The 18,593-nt window shown below is 44.8% G+C and overlaps 1 protein-coding gene across 1 annotated transcript in view; it reads left to right on the forward strand.

The window, feature by feature from the left end:
- epha10 (EPH receptor A10) overlaps positions 1-18,593 on the forward strand; it is a gene marked incomplete at both ends in the record, with an annotated part of 144,544 nt that overhangs the window by 121,139 nt on the left and 4,812 nt on the right. The window contains 6 exons of the mRNA XM_083982249.1: positions 4,246-4,374; positions 7,010-7,065; positions 11,019-11,144; positions 12,873-13,058; positions 17,756-17,817; positions 18,315-18,431. Coding sequence (XP_083838375.1) covers positions 4,246-4,374; positions 7,010-7,065; positions 11,019-11,144; positions 12,873-13,058; positions 17,756-17,817; positions 18,315-18,431 — 676 coding nt within the window. The remainder of the gene's footprint in view (positions 1-4,245; positions 4,375-7,009; positions 7,066-11,018; positions 11,145-12,872; positions 13,059-17,755; positions 17,818-18,314; positions 18,432-18,593) is intronic.

The raw sequence follows: 18,593 nt of genomic DNA on the forward strand, positions 1-18,593 counted from the left end.
AGTTCACTCTGTATTTCTACTTAAAGGCGTTTTAATGGTGTTTTATTGTCCTGCTTGTTGCACTGTCCGTAAATTTTCCACATAGCCTACCTACTGGGATGTTTTATTCAGCCGAGCTGATAAATGCGAGGTGGTGGGTTGGGGGGATGGAGAGGGGGTGCACTTCTGCTCACTGTTCCAACCACTTTGCTCTTTGACTTCTGTCCAGTTCTATATTCTGCCAGCTCGCCTCACACGCCCACTCACATGCACACACAACTCATACCATACGCCGCATCGCACATGCGGGCGAACGAGTCGGGAGCAAATATCTACTCCCACGCAATCAACACTCATGCACACATGGCCAGAAACACAATTGTTTTTTTTAACTATTTCATTTGGCTGGTGTTCAGTGGATATCCATCCAGGGAGACTTTTCAGATTCAGTGTGGAAGCATTTGTTTGCATAGATTATGTGCATCCGTTCTTGCTTTCCTTATACACACACACAGATCTACATCGGCGCCACCTTTCTGCTGCATAGAGTAAAGCATTCCTTTTCCACAAGTGCCCCTACCTGTGTACATTTCAGATTCACACTAACAAGTGCAATGATGGAGCCAATCAGGTGTCAGCAATGAGTTCCTCAAGCCGCTGCTGTCAGTCAGTCACCTATAAAGGGATAGATAGGAATAGATGAGCACAGTCTAGGCAGCAGCACTGCAGCAGAAAAACACAGAATATGCAAAAATGTGTTGCTCTCACAACACACACATGCATGTACACACACACATAAGTATTTAAATGCATTCCTGCTTTGAGGAAAGGCAGCATCATCCCCTTGTGCACAGTAGTGAATAATTATGCTTATCTTTCCCTCCTTTATTTCCATCACTGCGTTCATTGCAAGTGGTCTCCATTGTTCATCGCTGCCGGACCATTAACTTGCTCTTTATGTTTTGCATAGAGACAAAGAGAGAATGGCTTGATGCCTCAATTACTATGCTCTCATGTTTGCAAAGGCAGCGAGCTCTGGGCTACAGGCTGCAGGGTCTCAGTTACATCGATATGCCTGCTCACACAGACACATGCAAATGAGTCCCAATGCACACACATGAAGGCACGGACGCGGGCGGTCGCACACACTTAAGGCACGAATTTCCATTTATGGATACGCTCTGGGATGCTCTGCGCAGTCCTCAGGCCCACTTCATCAGGAAAATTTGGCTCCATTTCTCACTTTTAATGTAAAGTATGTGTCAGCAGCTCTAAAATGTGGGTGTGGGTTGGTTTTAACTTTTTTTTTTTTTAAATTTTAACCCATTTGGTTCCTGTCGCACTCAAGTCGCCAAACACACACACAGCTTACAGTGAGATGCATTAGCATGTGTTGTCCAGCCCACACAGCAACAGGATGCGACAGGTTCCAATTTCTAGTATTATTGGGTCTTTATTGGAAGCAGTTTTGCTTCAAATTTGTGCCCTCGTTTGGGTTCATTTCATCATCTGCCTCATCCCACCCCCTCTCATCTGAGATGTCTTTTCTCCTGGAGGCTCTGACATTTTATAGACCGGAGTCCTAAGTAATGTTTTTAATGTCTTCTTTGATCAGGCCGACTGTTCAAAACCCAAACATGTTCAGTTTATGATCAAAGAACAGCTAAAAATTCAACATTTATGAAGCAATATCCTTTAGATTTGAACAAATTTTGCTTGGAAACGACTTAATAGTTGATCAGTTGTCAAAATTTCAGCTGATTAGTATCCTGTCTATTGACTCAATGGTTAATCAGTTCACTCTCGGCACTACTGAGATATTAAAACATATTTCCCTCTTGAGACTTAGATGAAATAACACCTAAACATCCACTGCAGGATTCCATATTAAATATTCATCATGTTGCATTATACCTTACGCTATGTGTTGTTGTTGTTGTTGAGGTGCCATACTGTTGCGCTTGTGATGCTACAGGAGTCACCCACACATGACAGTGATGCACTGTAATTGAAAAAAGTCTTAAGTGGGAGTGATGTAGGGGATAAAATGCACTTATGGGACAAAAATAAGAGATGAATACTATTTTCCTTTCTATCTATCCATCTATCTTCCTAAACTTTATTTTGACTCTGTATCTCACACACACACACACACACACACACACACACACACACACACACACACACACACATACACACACACACACACACACACACACACACACACACACACACACACACACACACACACCGTGAGTCCATTGGTGCCTGACAGAGTTTGATAGAGCCAGAGTTCCAGGGCATTGCCCAGACATTCTCCAGGAAGCCCAGGCTTGACTGGTCAGTGCAGCGGGGATTGTTTACCCTTCACCGGCCACACCAGCATGCATGTGTGTGTCTCGATGATTGAGTGTGCGTACGTGTGCGTGCGTGTCTATGTCTGTGGTGAGTGAGTTACAAGTTATCCGGAGCAGGAGATGGAGAGGAGATCAAGGAGAAAGGAAGAGGCGGGAATTAAAGCAGAGGGTCATTTCATAGGGCCACTGACTCTTGGCGACACAGTGACAGAGAGTGGGATTCGAAAGGAGGGGGGAGAAAATGAGAGGGGAGGGAGAGACGGGCAGGCCGGGAGAAAAGGTCTCGAGCACAGTGGTGTAGTTTCCTGTGTCTTGTACAGATCAGTGCTTTCATGTCTCTGAAGGCCCCCCCACCATCAGACGCAGCCATCCTCCATATTAAATGTGAAAGTTGCCATTCTAAAGGGCTCTGGTATCAGTTTGGGGAATACGCTGCCATTTATTTTCCATCAGTCACAGGTGAACGGGTGGTGTGAATCTGCTGATATTCTGAACCTAAACCTAAAGCCATAATATTTTACCTTTGTGCAAGAAAAGTAGTTTTAGATTAAAGAGAAAAATAGAATAGCTGCTCCGCTGCAAGGGGAATATGCCTCTGTAGTCAGCAGGAATCATTCGAAAACAAATGTATCACTTTTATGAATCTTATAAACGAGAGTCACGCTAATGGATAAAACTTATTATGGATAAAAGTGAAAGTGGCTTTATGAAATTCCTTAATTTCCCATGTATTTTGGCCCCTACATAAATCTCCACTGGCCTAATTTGTTTCTGCCTCACTTTACCCGTCGTACTCCTCTTCCTGCTCTCCCACCCATTATTCATGTTATTTCCATAACTGCACTTTATTTTAGAGGAGAATTCAGGTATGGAGAGCATAGAGTCTGCAGTGAATAGGCTTCATTTACATGACATCCAGCCCCTTTTTTTTGTTCAAAAGTTCTCTCCTGAAAACACGAGCAAGGGGGCGAAAATGTGAATGTGCTGCACATGACTATAGTAGAGGAGAGTAGAGTAATGCTAATTCTGTCTGCCTGTTTCTACTATTGCTGATTCTTTAAAATCTTTATTTCATTGTGAGCTGCAATGAATTCATGTACAAATCAGTGGCAACATTTTACACATTGACAGGATATTATCTAACCTTCCATGGTCTCATTTAAAGATGACTGCCATAGCAAACATAACACAAAATATTTATTTCAATACTTTTCCAAGCTTAGACAGCATTTAGCCACTGACAGACCAAGGAAACACAATTATCAAAGATTATGATACATAAATGAAACTGTACTGATGCTACATAGATATGTACTTAAAATACCCAATGACAGTTCAAAGGAAACGGTTGGTAATATTCTATATATTTATTTGTCCTTTAACTTCAGCAACAAGACAGCTGCTATGGAGAAAGCAATGGAGAAGAACTTTTTTTTTATACATTCATTGCTTCTGAAAAATCGGTTTATGACAAAACTAAGAAACTATTTGTGCCAAAATCAACATTTGCTGAGACCCAGTTGAAAGTGACAGAATTTGGCCACCATCGTCAGTGTTTTGACATCCACACGCTCCCTTCTGCCATCTGGTTCCCTCAGAAGTGTGAAATTTACCATTTGGTCCAAAATTCTAGTCAAAACTACGAAATTGGAACCGATGTTTTGTGGTGAAGGCAGATTTGTTTTTTTCTTTTCCGAATCCATCACCTATGTCTTTCATTTCATTTTTATTTATTTGAATGTTTTTGGCAGCGTCCAACATATTCCAGTGAGAGAAAGATCAAACTTTGTGTTGATTGACCATCTTTTAAAGAAATAAAAACAAGGAGTGAGGATTGACATTGGCATCCCCCCTTCCTCCCCCTCCCTCCCCTCCCTCCCCTCCCTCCCCTCCTTTGTTTTCTTCCCAGCAGTGTCTGCTCGAGCTCCTCCAATGTAACTCCTGCTAGTGTGGTGCTGCTCTCGACCTCCTTCTCCACTCTTCCTCCTCCTCCTCCTCTTCTCTCTCCTCTTCCTCCCTTCACACAGCTGATGCCCAGGTACACTGGCATGTCTGCACTCCTCCCTCCCTCCCTTCCTCCTCCTCCCCTCCCTCTTCCTCCTCCTCCTCCTCCTCCATGGCCCTGCTTCATCTTTATTTTTTATTTCTTTCGTTTTTCATTTCCCCAGTGGTCCTGCCATCTCCTCCCTCCTTCTGTAGTTTCTTTTCTCCTTCCTCAGTTTCTCTCATACCGAGAGAATGATAATAAGCCAAAAACCCTTTCTCCCTTTTTTTTTTCCTCTTCCATTCTTGTCAAGCTGTTTGGCCCAATTCCATTTTATACCCTCAGTGCTTCACTCTGCCATGATACCAAATGAACTTAAAATGTGATGGAGACCGGTGCTGCTGAACTCATACTCGAACAGAAGTCATTCACCAAAAAGAACTACTTTGCATCTGCTATTTCATTTTTCTGTGACATTTCAAAAGTGGTAATGGAAATGGTATCAAGTCATGGGACTTTGGCTTCATGCAGCCCTGCCAATTATCCCTCCTCTTCCCCTGCTGTATTCCCTTTCTCCAAAGCTTGGTTACCCCCTCGTCTCCTTGCTTCCTTCATATCACTCCACTCGCCCCCCTTAAATCTGTTACATCTGTGCATCTGCTTGCTGTTTTGCTCATTTGCCTCTTGTCAGTCCCTTAACTCATCCTGTGGTACCACGTCTCAGCTGCAGATTTCCATCACTGCCTTGCTTCTGTAATCTGTCGCATCCGTTCTCATCTGGCACTCCTTGGCTCCCACCCTTGCTTCTTCCTCTGCCCCTAACCATGTACTTTATGGGCTGCGCTCTGTTTGCCACTTCCACCGTTTCTCCTTCCTTGCATACCCTTCTGCCCAATTATCCTCTTACCCGTAACCTCTTATTTTCTTGTCACTTCCTCTGCCTCTGCATCTCCTGGCTTCCTTTACATTTTCTCTTCAGTGATTTATCTCCCACTTTGCCCTCAGCCCCTCTCCATGTCGCCCATTTGCTCCCTTGCCTCTCCTTTCCCCCCTCCACGTCTCTTGCATCTTGTTTCTTTTGGTACCATCATGCCCTCCGTCCACACACCTCCCTCTCCCTCGCTCCCCTTTCCGCTCTGCTCCCTTATCTATTAATTCTTGTCTCCTCTCCCCTGTCTGGTATCTCCTGCCCTTAGGAGCTGTTGCTGCATGTGTCTGCTGGTGTGTTTTGACAGACAGGGCCCTGACCTTGTCTCAGACCCTGCTGCTACATGGGCTGAGGGATGTGTCAGTCCGCACCCTCTGTTACGTTCCCCCTCACGCAAACACTCGAGGGGACAGGCGCACGCACGCGAGTCCCTTCAATGCATACACGCGCCGTCAAATGCCACACATAAATATTCAGCCGTGCATACTGTACATGTAAAGAAGCGAACGCACACACCTGGAACGTGGAGTCTGGCAGGCTCTCTGTGTGTGAACCCCCTCACAGCTGTTTCTGCTGGTTCTGTGTGAAGTGCTGATGTGTTCTGACATTCACATTAACACACGGCTCCCTAAGCAGATATATTTCACTCATATACACACACACACACACACACACGCCCAGGTCTATAGATACCTCCATGATTGCTTTTCAATGTACAGAATTGTTCAACTTGAGTTTGTTAGTCCTCAAGTAATGTGACAAGCTGCAATTGTAGCTTCTTTGGCAGACTGGCCATGTCTATTCATGTTGAAAGCATGACAACCAGCCACTGTAATTAGGCTCCATGACCATTTGTGATTATCATACTTACAAATAACAAACACATGTGCATCCTACAGGTGTTAAACCCCACACGCTAAGAGCTTGTTTAATTTAAACAATACTTTACATCTTGGTTGTATGCAGAATATATTTTCCAACTGTTTGTTAGGAGAAACTCTGATATAGTGTCCATTCAAACATCAATACTTTGTTCGGTTCCTTGGTCGTGTCCCTCTTGTTTTCTTTTTTCTCCCTGTTTCTAATCCAAGTCAGCACGCTGCTGGCCAGCCAGAATGCCTGTTCATCACTTGTTAATCTGTCACTTACAGTGTGTGTGTGCGTGTTTGTGTGTGTTTTGTGGATTGCGCGAGTGTGAGTGTAAAGAGCCAAGTTTCCCCTCTAAGCCGAAAAGCCATCAGCAGTCAGATCATAGAGAGCTCTTTCCTCTCCAGACCCCCTGCAGTGGCGAGGGATGAGAGATAACCGTGTGTGCACATACGTGTGGAAAGTCCAGTCGCCTGTGTGTATGTGTGCTTGTGTGTGTATGTGCGCTCATAGCTTTCACGAAAAAAAAGGGAAAAAAACTCTATCAGGGTGAAACAACAATAGCGTATCATTCCAGGCTGATCAGTGTGTGTCTGCGACTCGCGCAGTCAAATCAGGCAGGATTTCTGCTCATTCATCCTCAGATCTTTCTGATGCTCATCAGCGCCATCCCATCAGGGGTCTCTGTGAATTCCTCCTCTCCGTCTCCCTTCCATTTCCACTATCAATACTCCTTGCCTTCGCCCCGCTCTCATCTCACAGTTATTGCACACTCACACACTATACAATCTATTACATTGCAACCGTAAACAGCGTCTGATGCTTGTATTTGTTTGTGACTGCCAGCTGGGATAAAAAACACTGTCTGATGCCGCTCTTTGTTTCCCTTTGCAGACAATGCGGCTACAGCAAAGCTTCTCAAGAGGGAGACGAGGAACTTTACTTCCAGTGTAAGTGTGACAACGGTCATCGCTCTATTTTTACCACAGGGGTGTGTACGTGTGTATGTGTGGTTATGTTCAAACTTTGCAGACAAGGATGGGACCATCCCTAAATGCTTTGTCTTTCCCATTCAGTGTGTGCTGGAATGCATGTGAACACACACATGCCTGTGCATTACAGATTACTTCTGAGGCATTAGGTAGTGCCACGGCATTAATTCTTAATTCTGAGTGCATGCTTAGCCAACTCCAAGCACACTGACACACTCCATTAGGTGGTGTGTGTGCGGCTGAGTTTGATGGGGAGAGATTGAAATCAGGAGGAGGGGAAAGATAAAGACCCAGAGCCGTGAGGGGAGGAGGAGGAGGAGGAGGAGGAGGAGGAAGAGGGGAGGGTGGTAAGAGCTCCAGAACAAGACAGGCAGGCAGCGGCGGCGGCTGATTACGCTCCCAAAACAGGGCGTTAAACGTTGTTGTTGTTGCGTACGATGTCGTACAAGGTTGTAAATGCAGCTTTTTTTAAACTCTGCCCGCAAAAGCTCTCAATAGGCTTTTTGTTTGGCAGTGACAGAATGGAAGTAGTTTGACATAACTCTCCCCGTTTGTGCGAGAGAGTGTGCCAACGCTTTGCTAATATGGTGGATGCATGTGGGTTTTTTTTCGCATTTCCTTGTGTGTGTGCATGCGTGTATGTGTCCATGTATCCTTGCTTGTGAGTGTGTGAGTGTGTGAGTGTGTGTGTGTGTTTGTTGTTGTGCGTGGGAGGGGTGGGTACGCGCGTGTGCGTGCTCATTTGCGTTGTTTAATCTCCCAGCATGCTGAGCCCTCTGGAGAGGTTTGGAGCACTATGCCTGATGAATAATGAGCCGAAGCCATGCGGCTGGGAATTAAATCTGCCCAAACAAAGACATGCCAACAGATGACAGGCACGCAACACACACACATACACTCATTTTTGGCCTTCTTTTCAAACACACACACCTTTCTCAGTAGAGCATGGACACTCATATAAACAGGCACAAAGACGCCTGTTTGTGTTCTCTCTATCAACACATGCTCTCTTGAGTCCACTTCCTGTTCTGTTCTGCGGACCCAGCTCTCATTGTGCTGCAGGTCCGCCTTTGTCCAGGAACAGGAAGTGTGTGAGGTAGAGAGTGTCATATAAGCCCAGTTTTGATTCCCCCCCCCCCCCCCCCCCCCCCCCCCTCCTCCCATCTGTTCAACCACCAAACTCTTCACACACATTCCCCATCCTTCTATTAACACAGGAGGACAAAAAAAAAAAAAAAAAAAAGGAGGACAAGTGAAGAGACAGAATAAGTGAATAAATGAGTGTGTGAGTAATAAAGTAAAGGGGAAAAAAAGGAGGGTGTGAAGGGTGGTGGTGAGCTGGCGGAGACAGAGAGACTCATCGTAAGTGACACTGCTCAGGACATTAGTTTTATGTCAGAGTATGTGACCTAGAAACATGCAAATGGGGGGTGGAGGAGAGGATCAAGACTCATCTACAGCCTCCATTAATTGACCAGTTCTAGATAACATCCAGAGGCTGATTGCATGTAGGAGACAGACAAAGAGAGGAGGTGTCCGGGGAAATGAACGGAGGAAAAGATAAAAAAAAATAAAATAAAAAGGATGATGCAGAGTTTGTGGCCCTTTGTCTTGGATGAACATATCTGGGGCCGGGGCTGCTCGCTCTGTGGTCCGCTGAAGATTATGCAGCCAAGTGAGAACATGCTTCAGTTTCCCCTCAATCGCTCATGGCCGCGACACAGTTAACCCTGAAAGCAATCAGCCACAGAGCCGATGGAGCGAGAACACGCCTGTGTGTCGTACGTTTTGCAGCCATTTTCAGCCCATATTGTTCATTTTATGTGGCATGTGAACGCTCCTTCTTGTGCGTGTGTGTGTGTGTGTACTGTACAGCTGGTTTTTAAGCTACAACGGTGAGTTTGAAAACCCTATCTGACAGAAAAGAGTCTTCGATCCTCCACTCAGGCCTGGCCTTGAATAGAAAAGGTTTCATTTGCTTCATAATTGGACTTTTGGCTTTATTTGTCTATGTGTGTGTGTATGTGTGTGTGCACAAACAGTGCGTTTTTGTACACTCAAGCAAATGTGTGTGTGTGTGTGTGTGTGTGTGTGTGTGTGTGTGTGTGTGTGTGTGTGTGTGTGTGTGTGTGTGTGTGTGTGTGTGTGTGTGTTGGATCAATAAGCCGTTATGAGGCAGCCAGTATAGGATCCTTGAGGTCGATCTGGAGCTGTAATCACATTTCAGAGCCTGGGCCCAGCTTTTGGGAAAAACCACCAAGCATTTTCCAGGAAGATCAGCCGTGGCCATGTTGTAACAAGGGTCAAAGGTCATGTAATTGAAAACTAAACCCGATTGGTTAATAGTTATTGGCTATCTGCTGGCTAGTTTATTTGCTAGTTGTTAGTGCTCGGTAAATACAACAGGCAGTTGATAAAGAAAACAGGAGGCGCGCTGAGAGGCTGTGTAGTGTTTTTGTTTTGCTGTGCACAGTCAAACAGTCAGGGTCAATACCACTTGCAGATCTAAATGTCAGCGTCAATTTCCAATTGTTGTGTCTCATTAATGTCACAGTAGTGATTTGTAGAGGTCCTTTAAAGAAATGAGGGAAGGTAATTACAACCTTTTTTTGATTTGTAGACTGAACAGAGCAAAAATAAAATCTATCTATCATCTATTATGACTGAACACCATTTTCTCTGATATTAAACACACAGCTGCTGTTCGCTAACAAGCTGTGTAGCTCACGGTATATCACTTTTAGACTTAATACTGTAGGTTATTTATCAACCGTCACGTTGTGATTCGAGGACATAGAATCCTTTTATTTTTAGATTTTTTTTTCTCGCTGAGGTTTTAAAGCTGTCACTTTTCCGCGTGGCTGCCTGCAACCCAAACTAACACTAACATCAAAGCAGCAAGCCAACTACAAGTGCAGTGGCACTTTAAGGTTCCTCTGCCTCAGCATTTTACTGTCTATTATGTCCTGCCCCAGTTTCTGACTGAGGACTATATTGTGTTTGTGTGTGTGTGTGTGTGTGTGTGTGTGTGTCTGTGTCTGTTATTTTGCATATATGCATGTGTATGTGTGTGTGTGTTAGTGAGATAACATTTTGAGGCAAGACAAAAACCCTGGTGCAAGAGCCTTGTGATCTAACTAAAGCCTTGTGGAGGAAACCCAAAGTCGGATTTGAGAAGTCGGAGCCTTTGATCTGGGTTCGCCTCTCTGTCTTTGGAGTTCGCAAGGTCAAATAAACACAACCGGAGAATTAGACAAGTTATGAATACATAAACTCTGGCATTTTGTGTCCAAAAAAAAAAACTCATACTGGGCAGTTTGAATGTGAATCAGTAGTTTTATGGCTATGTTGGGTTGTTATAACCACAGATAACTAAAGATTTCAAACTGAGATATTTCCTTAGTGGAGTCTGATGGCAGAAAATGTTTCGGCTATCTCCAACATCAATGGTAAAAGTCGGGTATTGATTTCAGTCTGTGGATCAAAGAGCAAAGGCTTCTTCCTAGACACAACATTTTGGTCTTATGTTGAATAATCACAGAGAGGAAGAGACGGAGGAAGAGAAAGTCTTTGTTGAAGGAGGCAGACGTACCAATTTCTCCACTGACTGCAGCCTCAGTGGAGCACAAAACCGAGCAGACATGAAGAATGTTTGGCTTTGTGCTGAGAGAGGGTACCGCCGGGGCCACAGACATACACAAAACAGTTGTTAGCTGTATTTATTTGCCCGTACAGTTTAATGATATCTGAAATTTAGAGCGGTTTTATCTATTTGTTTGGTATCATGTGGATACTGGGGACTCCAGGCTTGTAGCATGTTTCTTTGTACAAACATAGAGGACCATAAATTATAAGACAAGTCTCCCTGTCTCATGTGTCTGTGTGTTTTTGTGGGTTTGTTTCCATTCCAGTTAAGATCCCAACGCGGAGGACCTACATTGATCCAGAGACCTGTGACGACCTGCTGCAGGCCGTCCACGCCTTTGCCAAGGAACTGGACAACTCCAGCATCAAAATAGAGAGAATCGTGCACACAGGTACAGGATTACACAACAGCTGATAATCTATTAAATACCAAAGGGTGTCTCTATTACCATCTGTTTTATGTTCAAAATGAGGAAAATCAATAAAAAGAGTTGAAGAAAAAAAACAAAGGGTACTTCAGCAATACGGTTTATATCTCTGCACATCCCAGGTGTTGCATACCCCTCTGGCCACAAGAGCAACCAAGAGAAATCAAGATACAAGAAAAAGAAACCAACCATAACAGGCACTGAAAACTGTCTGATGTAACTAAAGTGCAGCAACTACCTCTCCTTGTACATTCATGTGAAAACAAGCCAAACATCTCTTGACATTTGTAAAGGCAGATAACTGACAGCACAAGCCCATCAGCAGGCAGGAGAGGAGACAACATAAAGGCTGGCATAATGTTTAGGATAATCAAATTCCATTCATTTATATTAGAACTGCATATATAGAGAATCATTACAATTCCTGTCACACACAGAGAATAATTATGATTCATGTCCCGCCCCCTCCCGCTGACTGTTTTTCTTGTCCCGTCCCAATCCCTTGATGAATAGTGACATTGACTCCTGCTGGATTCCCAAGGGAATTCAGTGACCCACAGGATTCCTGAGATATTGTCAGCCTCTTCTCCTGACTGAGTCTCAGACACCTGTGGGAAGTAGTTGATGGTTTGTACTCAAGTGGGTTGGTAACACAGTTAAGATTGTAGTGCTTCGATTTATATAGACTGACAGCTCAGCTGTCAGTGCTGGATGTGGAGTGAAGGCATACGACTCTTTCCTGGAGGCAGTAGGTCCCACTGTGAACTTAATTCATATCAAACTAGATGTATTAGTTTGTTGTTGTACAGTAGTTGCACTACTTGGCAGTTCAGTACTCGTCTTTTGAGAAATGGATTGAAAAAACAGAAAAAGTAAAAATGAAAAGAGATATATAAAAATATGGCTCAAGCTCCTAAAATACAGGATTTCTCAGAATGCGTTTTTTTGTGGGACCCTCCCTACCCGCATGTTTCAGTCTCCACATCCCATCCAAGTTAATAATGTAGGGTTCCTGTTCAGAAAGGACATCATCAAGGTTATTTTTCAGATTCAGAAGTTCCCATCACAGCAGATGTTCTACACCTGTTTTCACAGGAGTTAATGGCACAGTAGAAATTATCAAATGTGTTGTTTTATTTTAGCAGAGGAATTCTGAACATTGCTACCATTTCCATTATCACTATGAACAAAGGCAAGCAAACTGAGCAGCTACTCTCCACAGCTGTAGCGCTGAGCCAACTTGAGGTGTTTTTGAACTTTCCCACAACCTGCCCCGAGACAAACTGCAGAAGACCGGTTCAATGAGTCCGGCAACTTACTAATCATCGCCAAAATTGAGCTGGCTGTTATATTTGACCCGTCTGTGCTTGATGTTTCACTAGTTCACCTGAACCACACCCCCCCCACTTTGATCTCTTTGATCCCTTTGTGTTTCGTAGTTCTCTCCCAACAGTGTCTGTTCATTTGCGTCATCTCTTTCCCTCCCCACTATGTTTGTATTTCACCATCTCATTCTGCTCAAACCTTCCCCCGACTCTCTCCACATTCCCACCTCTGTCTAACCCCCTGTTCATGTCTACTCGCTTTCTTTTGATATCAGCAGCCTGACCTCTTTTTTTTCCCTCACGCTCTCTTTGGTTCTTTCTCAATCAATAAAGACCATGACCTCTGTTTCTTTATCTCCCCCTACAGGCGACTTTGGCGAGGTGTGTCGCGGCTGCCTGAAGTTGCCCAGTAAGAGAGAGCTGCCAGTGGCCATAAAGACATTAAGGGCCGGCTGCTCTGACAAACAGCGTCGCTCCTTCCTCAGCGAGGCTGGCATCCTGGGGCAGTTCGACCACTCCAATATCATCCGACTGGAGGGCGTCATCACCACCGGTAAGAAGGGAGGGAGACCAAGCAGAAAGCAGCACAAGTGACAGACAGATTGGGAGGGAGGTGATACCACAGGGAAAAGAATGGGAACACAAAAAGAGAGCAGGTGAAGATGAAAGGAAGCACAGAAGGGGGGGAAAAATGTTGCTTTTTGAGGATCAAAGGGGGAATGGAACAGTTTGACCAGCTGCAGCATCATAAAGTGGAGTTCATCCCCTCCATTACCAAAGGAAGTGATGCTGGAGGAAAGACTGGAAGAAAAAACATTACAGTATCACTTGTACAGAGGGGGGTCATCATGTCTCTTTTGAAAGCACAGACGGAGATGGGAGGAAAACAGCGATGGACAGGAGGAGGAAGGACTGCGAAAAGCTCTGGGATTCTCCGACCACTTTAATATCACACACGTGGAGGGGGTCAGTGCTCACAGAGGAGAAGGCAGGACGGGAGGAAGGAAAGGTCGAGGCCCAGAGAGCGGGTGGCTGGGTGGTGGATGCTGCATGCTAGTGGCAGCCAAGCTACATCAGGGCCCATTTTCCACTGACAGATAGCGATTGAGGTCCTAGAGTGCAAACAGGATGGAGAGAGAGACAGAGAGAAGTTGATGGGAGGAGACGTAGAAAAGAGACATGAGAGACACAGAAGTTGAGGTAGAGGTTAATGGGAATGGCAGGTGAAGGGAGAAGCTTTAAAGAGTTTGTGAAGTTTTTGTTGCTGCTGCAGTGATGCTCAGTGTGATATTTGTGTGTGTGTGTGTGTGAATGTGTGAGAGGGCACAGTGCCCGAACACACTCTGTGCTCAGTAGGATGGCAGCAGATGTGCAGGGTACAGTAATTGGTGCTAGAGACCCAGCGGGGCCCCGAGATCCACTCCAATCTCTCCAACCATCGTCTATACACACACACACACACACACACACACACACACACACACACACACACACACACACACACACACACACACACACACACACACACACACACACACACACACACAAGCGGTCCCATATGTTCACTTCTCTTTCACTATCATTGACACACACACACACACACCTGCCTGCTTGTCTCCTCACTTGGCATGAAATCACACATCCATGCACACAAACAGTAAACACACACACAACCACCCACATACTGTTAGACTACAAATCAGCTGCTTTACATCACTTACCCCCCCCCAGCCAGATCCCCACTCAGCCCCCTGCCGTCCCTCCACACACACACCTAGCCCACCTGCAAACCCCCCTCCACCTCCTCCATCTATTAACTTTAATTCAAAGCCACATGGAAACACGGGTGTGTCCCATTCAGCCTGCAAAGCTTCGTCCTCCTCCTCCTCCTCCTCCTTCTACCTCCTCCTTTCTATCAGTCCTGACCAGCCCCATGCTCCACCTTCTTACCGGCAGTACCACCGTGACAGGAAAAGGGGATTATGGGAAAGGCAATGTGGTGATTTGTTACCGGCCCCGAGAATATGATTTCAGGAAGTATTTCCACCTCGGGGTAGAAACACACAGCAACTAGCGAGGCTGCTACAGTAAATGAAGTTTTCTGCTGCGGCTGCTGTTTGAGAGCTCAGTGATAAACATCAGTGCAGGAGCTACGTTTGATCCGATCAGTAAATACAGAAGAAGCAGCTCCAAATTGTGTTTATTTACAACGTGCTGCATAAATCGGATCTGAGGCGTGACTGGTGACTGCTTCACACTCCTCACTTTTCACTACTTGTCATAGAAAATGAATGGAGGACGGTGACAACGCCTCTGAGGGTTTCTAGCTTTTATTTTCTGATATCAACAGCAGGAGGAAAAGTTCCTCAGGACTGTTTGAGTGCGAGAATATCACAGAGGAGCAGCCTGGTGGCTCAGCCTACTGGAGCACCTACTGTAGCATGTGGGCTTGGTCCTGGTCACAGTTGCCATGGGTTCCAGTCCAGCCTGTGGCCCTTTGTTGTGTGCCATCCCCTCTCTCTCACACCACTGTCCTGTCCAAGAAAAGGCAAACATAAAAATATTACAGTACATCTTTACTGTAATAGATTCTAGGTTTTGATTACTACACTGTAAGTACATTTTGTTAACCCTTTAATTTACAGGCCGTTAATTATGTGATAATGTCAAGAAATAGCCAAGAAATAACAATTAATTGCGTCATAATGTCAAGAAAAAGCCTAAACATACCGGTCAATTTCATAGTAATGTCAAGAAATATAGCCAAGAAATTACGATCGATTGCATAGAAATAGCCCAGAATTAACTGTCAATTGCAAGGACTTGGTGGAGAAAAATTCTGACCTTTCCTAAAATTCAAAGCATGAAAAGCATGTGTAATCTTTTGCCTTCATGAAAAACATGACTTCACTATGAAATTGACCATTATTTCTAGGCTGTTTCTTGACAGCTAATTGTTATTTCTTGGCTATTTCTTGACATTATCACGTAATTAACAGCCTGAAAACTAAGGGGTTGCCTAAATTTTTATCGTGGATCCATTACACAGTGTATACTAGCATCATAGTCTTGAAGTTCAGTGCTCTCTGCTCTGACATCACTCTCTCAGCAGTACCTGACTCTGCTGAACCCCTGGCTACTCTAGACTTCAGTACATTCTGGCTTATGACAGGGATACACTCACCCAACTCACGCAAAGTGACACTCCCTCAATTATGCAAAACCTTAAGCCATAATACAATTTTACTGAGTCAGTGCAAATATGCTGTAAACATGTTTATTCCTGCTGTAAAGTTGGGTGTTTTAACACAGGAGTCTGTGGGTGTTGACTCACTTTAGGGGTCAGCCTCTAGTGGCCATACAAGGAACTGTAGGTCTGGTACTGCAGCGTTAGCTTTATTTTTCAGCCTCGAATTAGCATACATAGTAAATTGCATGCGCTATGTTACCCTCCTCAAAAACACAAATGTGATGAGAACTAGTGTTTCAGTTTCTGTATCATCCTTGCCCCTGTTTCATTCAGTCTTCATATCTCATGGTGGCCTCAGTGACTTCATAGCAGAGGTAAAGTGCCCTCGTGCTTCTGTTGAGAGACTAACAGGGAGACGAAGCTGCAGCTGGAGGACTGCAACACAGAGTTGGACTGACATGAACCGAACTGAACTCTCGTATTTTATTCATGAGAGATGGAGATATGTTCCTACGGCACAACTGTCAGCTCAGTTCAGGAGGAAATAACCTCAGAACAGATCAGATAATTGACAATAATGTAAAGAGAATCAGTGTGAGTCAGCACTGACCTGCACTGGTCTGTGAGTGGAGAGGCTGAAATAGCTCAAATATACATCAGAGGCTACTGTAACATCCCTGACATCGCACTGTCACTGTCTCTCTCCTTTATCACATTTTGTTATGAGAACCAAACCTGAGTGTCGGCCTTTTTGTTTATGCTCTTATGCTCTGTGTAACTGGCTGTAACACTTTCTTTCTGTTTCTACCAGTGGATGCGGTATTTTTTTCCCCCTCTCAACAAAGAGATGTTTCATATTCCATTTAGTTCCTCCACAAATCTGATTGAGTCTATAGACAGATGCAGCTGTGCCACAGTTTGAAGCGGCAGAGCACAGTTCAGTTCAAGGATTCACTTTTATTGAAAAGACATGCAAGTGTGAATCTTATTTGTCTGAGGCAGCAGACAGCACTTAGTGTAAACACCCAGTTTCTCCTCCTCCTCTTCCTCCTCCTCCTCCTCCTTCTACATTTCCCTCAGGATTTGCAAACTTCTGTCTTCTATATAACAGGATGTATTTGTAGCAGGTGACACATGTGTTAGAATTCCTGTAACCAGGCCCTTGTTTGTTATCTGTCACCCTGCACAAGTCACCAACACACAGTGATTCAGCCCTGCAGCTCACATTAATTACATGACGGCTGGTGTATTGTGTGGCAGCGTCTCCGTGCTGACTCACGGTTCCCCAGTGTTGTTGGTTACTGTTAGAAACAGCTTCCTGAAAACCCAGCACCACTGACAGACCATAGACCATGGTGAATATTACAACACAATTATCTTTTCTTTTCTTTTTTGTAACATGACTGCACAGTAGCATCCTATCCCAGCATATTTATTTTCAGATAGCAAGTTGTTTACATATGTATCGAGCTTTACCCAGACTCTATCAACTTCCCATATTCCACTCTTCCTCCTCCTCCTCCTCCTCCTCCTCTCTCCTTGCTCCCTCTTCCTTCTAACTGCTGCAGTCTTATTATCCTCCTCTGTGCACTCCATAGCACTGCTGGATCTCTGCCATCTGTGCCTGGGCACACAGGGTGTATGTGTGTATGTGCACATGTCTATAGTGTATGCGAGCATTTGTGTATTGTCGTGCACGGACTCTCTGTGTGTGTGTATGTGTGTGTGTGTGTGTGAGAGAGAGAGAGAGTGTTTGAGGGTCGTTAAACTTGCTGAGACAGCCAGGGCAGCACACAGGTTCTCCAGGCTTCACCACAGTTCACTGAGTGAAGAATGGCTTTGCACAATGTCTGCCCTGCTGCCAAGTGGACTAGACTCACTGTGTTCTCTCCTTCCTTCCCTCCTGCCCCCCCCCCCCCCCCCCCTCCCACTCCCTCCCTCTGTGTCTCCGTCTCTATTACCTCTCTCGCTCTTGTTTTTCCTTCTGATTCCCACAATTTTTACCCCAGTTTCACTTGTTCACGCTCTGCTGTCTTGCTCTTCTTTTTTTTTTCTTCCAGGTAACACCATGATGATCGTTGTGGAGAGCATGTCTAACGGAGCCTTAGACTCCTTCCTTAGGGTACGCTTTTTTTTCTTCTTCAGAGTATTTGTGCATTTATCATAAATGTATTTGCAGACGCGTATGCTTGTTGTCTAATCACAAACTAAAGCCTCATTATTATTATCTTCTGCTTTCACAAACAAGGCATTTTGTTCTAATAATCCTGAATTCACCACTGTTACGGCGCAGTCCTGGGGCAGCAATACTTGTGCTTATTGCGGTAATAAGGAAAATGTACCATAATTAACAGCACAAATGGAGTGTTTCAGCTCAAAGATGCTGTAAGCTTGTGTAAACGGTTATTGTGCCCCTCTGCTACTGCAGCGTGCTTTATAATGATATGAATTAATGGCCTGTTTGTGTTTATTCTACAACTAAAAGGATTCAGCTCAGTGAGCACAACATTGCACTGTAGTAACAGATGTGTTTGCTCTTTTTTTTGTGTTTTTTTTTGGATCACTATATTCTGTACATTCAACTCCTTTTCTTTCTTTTCCCTATCCCCCTTTCCCCAGAAACACGAGGGCCAGCTGAGCGTAATGCAGCTGATGGATATACTGACCGGAGTGGCGTCGGGGATGAAGTACCTCACCGAAATGGGCTTCGTCCACAAACGGCTGGCCGCGCACAAGGTGAGGTAGCAGGTGGGAGGAGATGATGGAGGAGAGGCTGTAGGGAGGGTGATGTATATCTCGGGCCACTGCATGTTTTGGCAGGTGGGCTGCGCAATACAATTTGTCCTTGTCGGCAAACATCTTTTGACAATCACTCAGCTGTAGCTTTTTATTTGAGGA

This window comes from Trachurus trachurus (assembly GCF_905171665.1).
Source record: "Trachurus trachurus genome assembly, chromosome: 11".
NCBI lineage: Eukaryota > Metazoa > Chordata > Actinopteri > Carangiformes > Carangidae > Trachurus > Trachurus trachurus.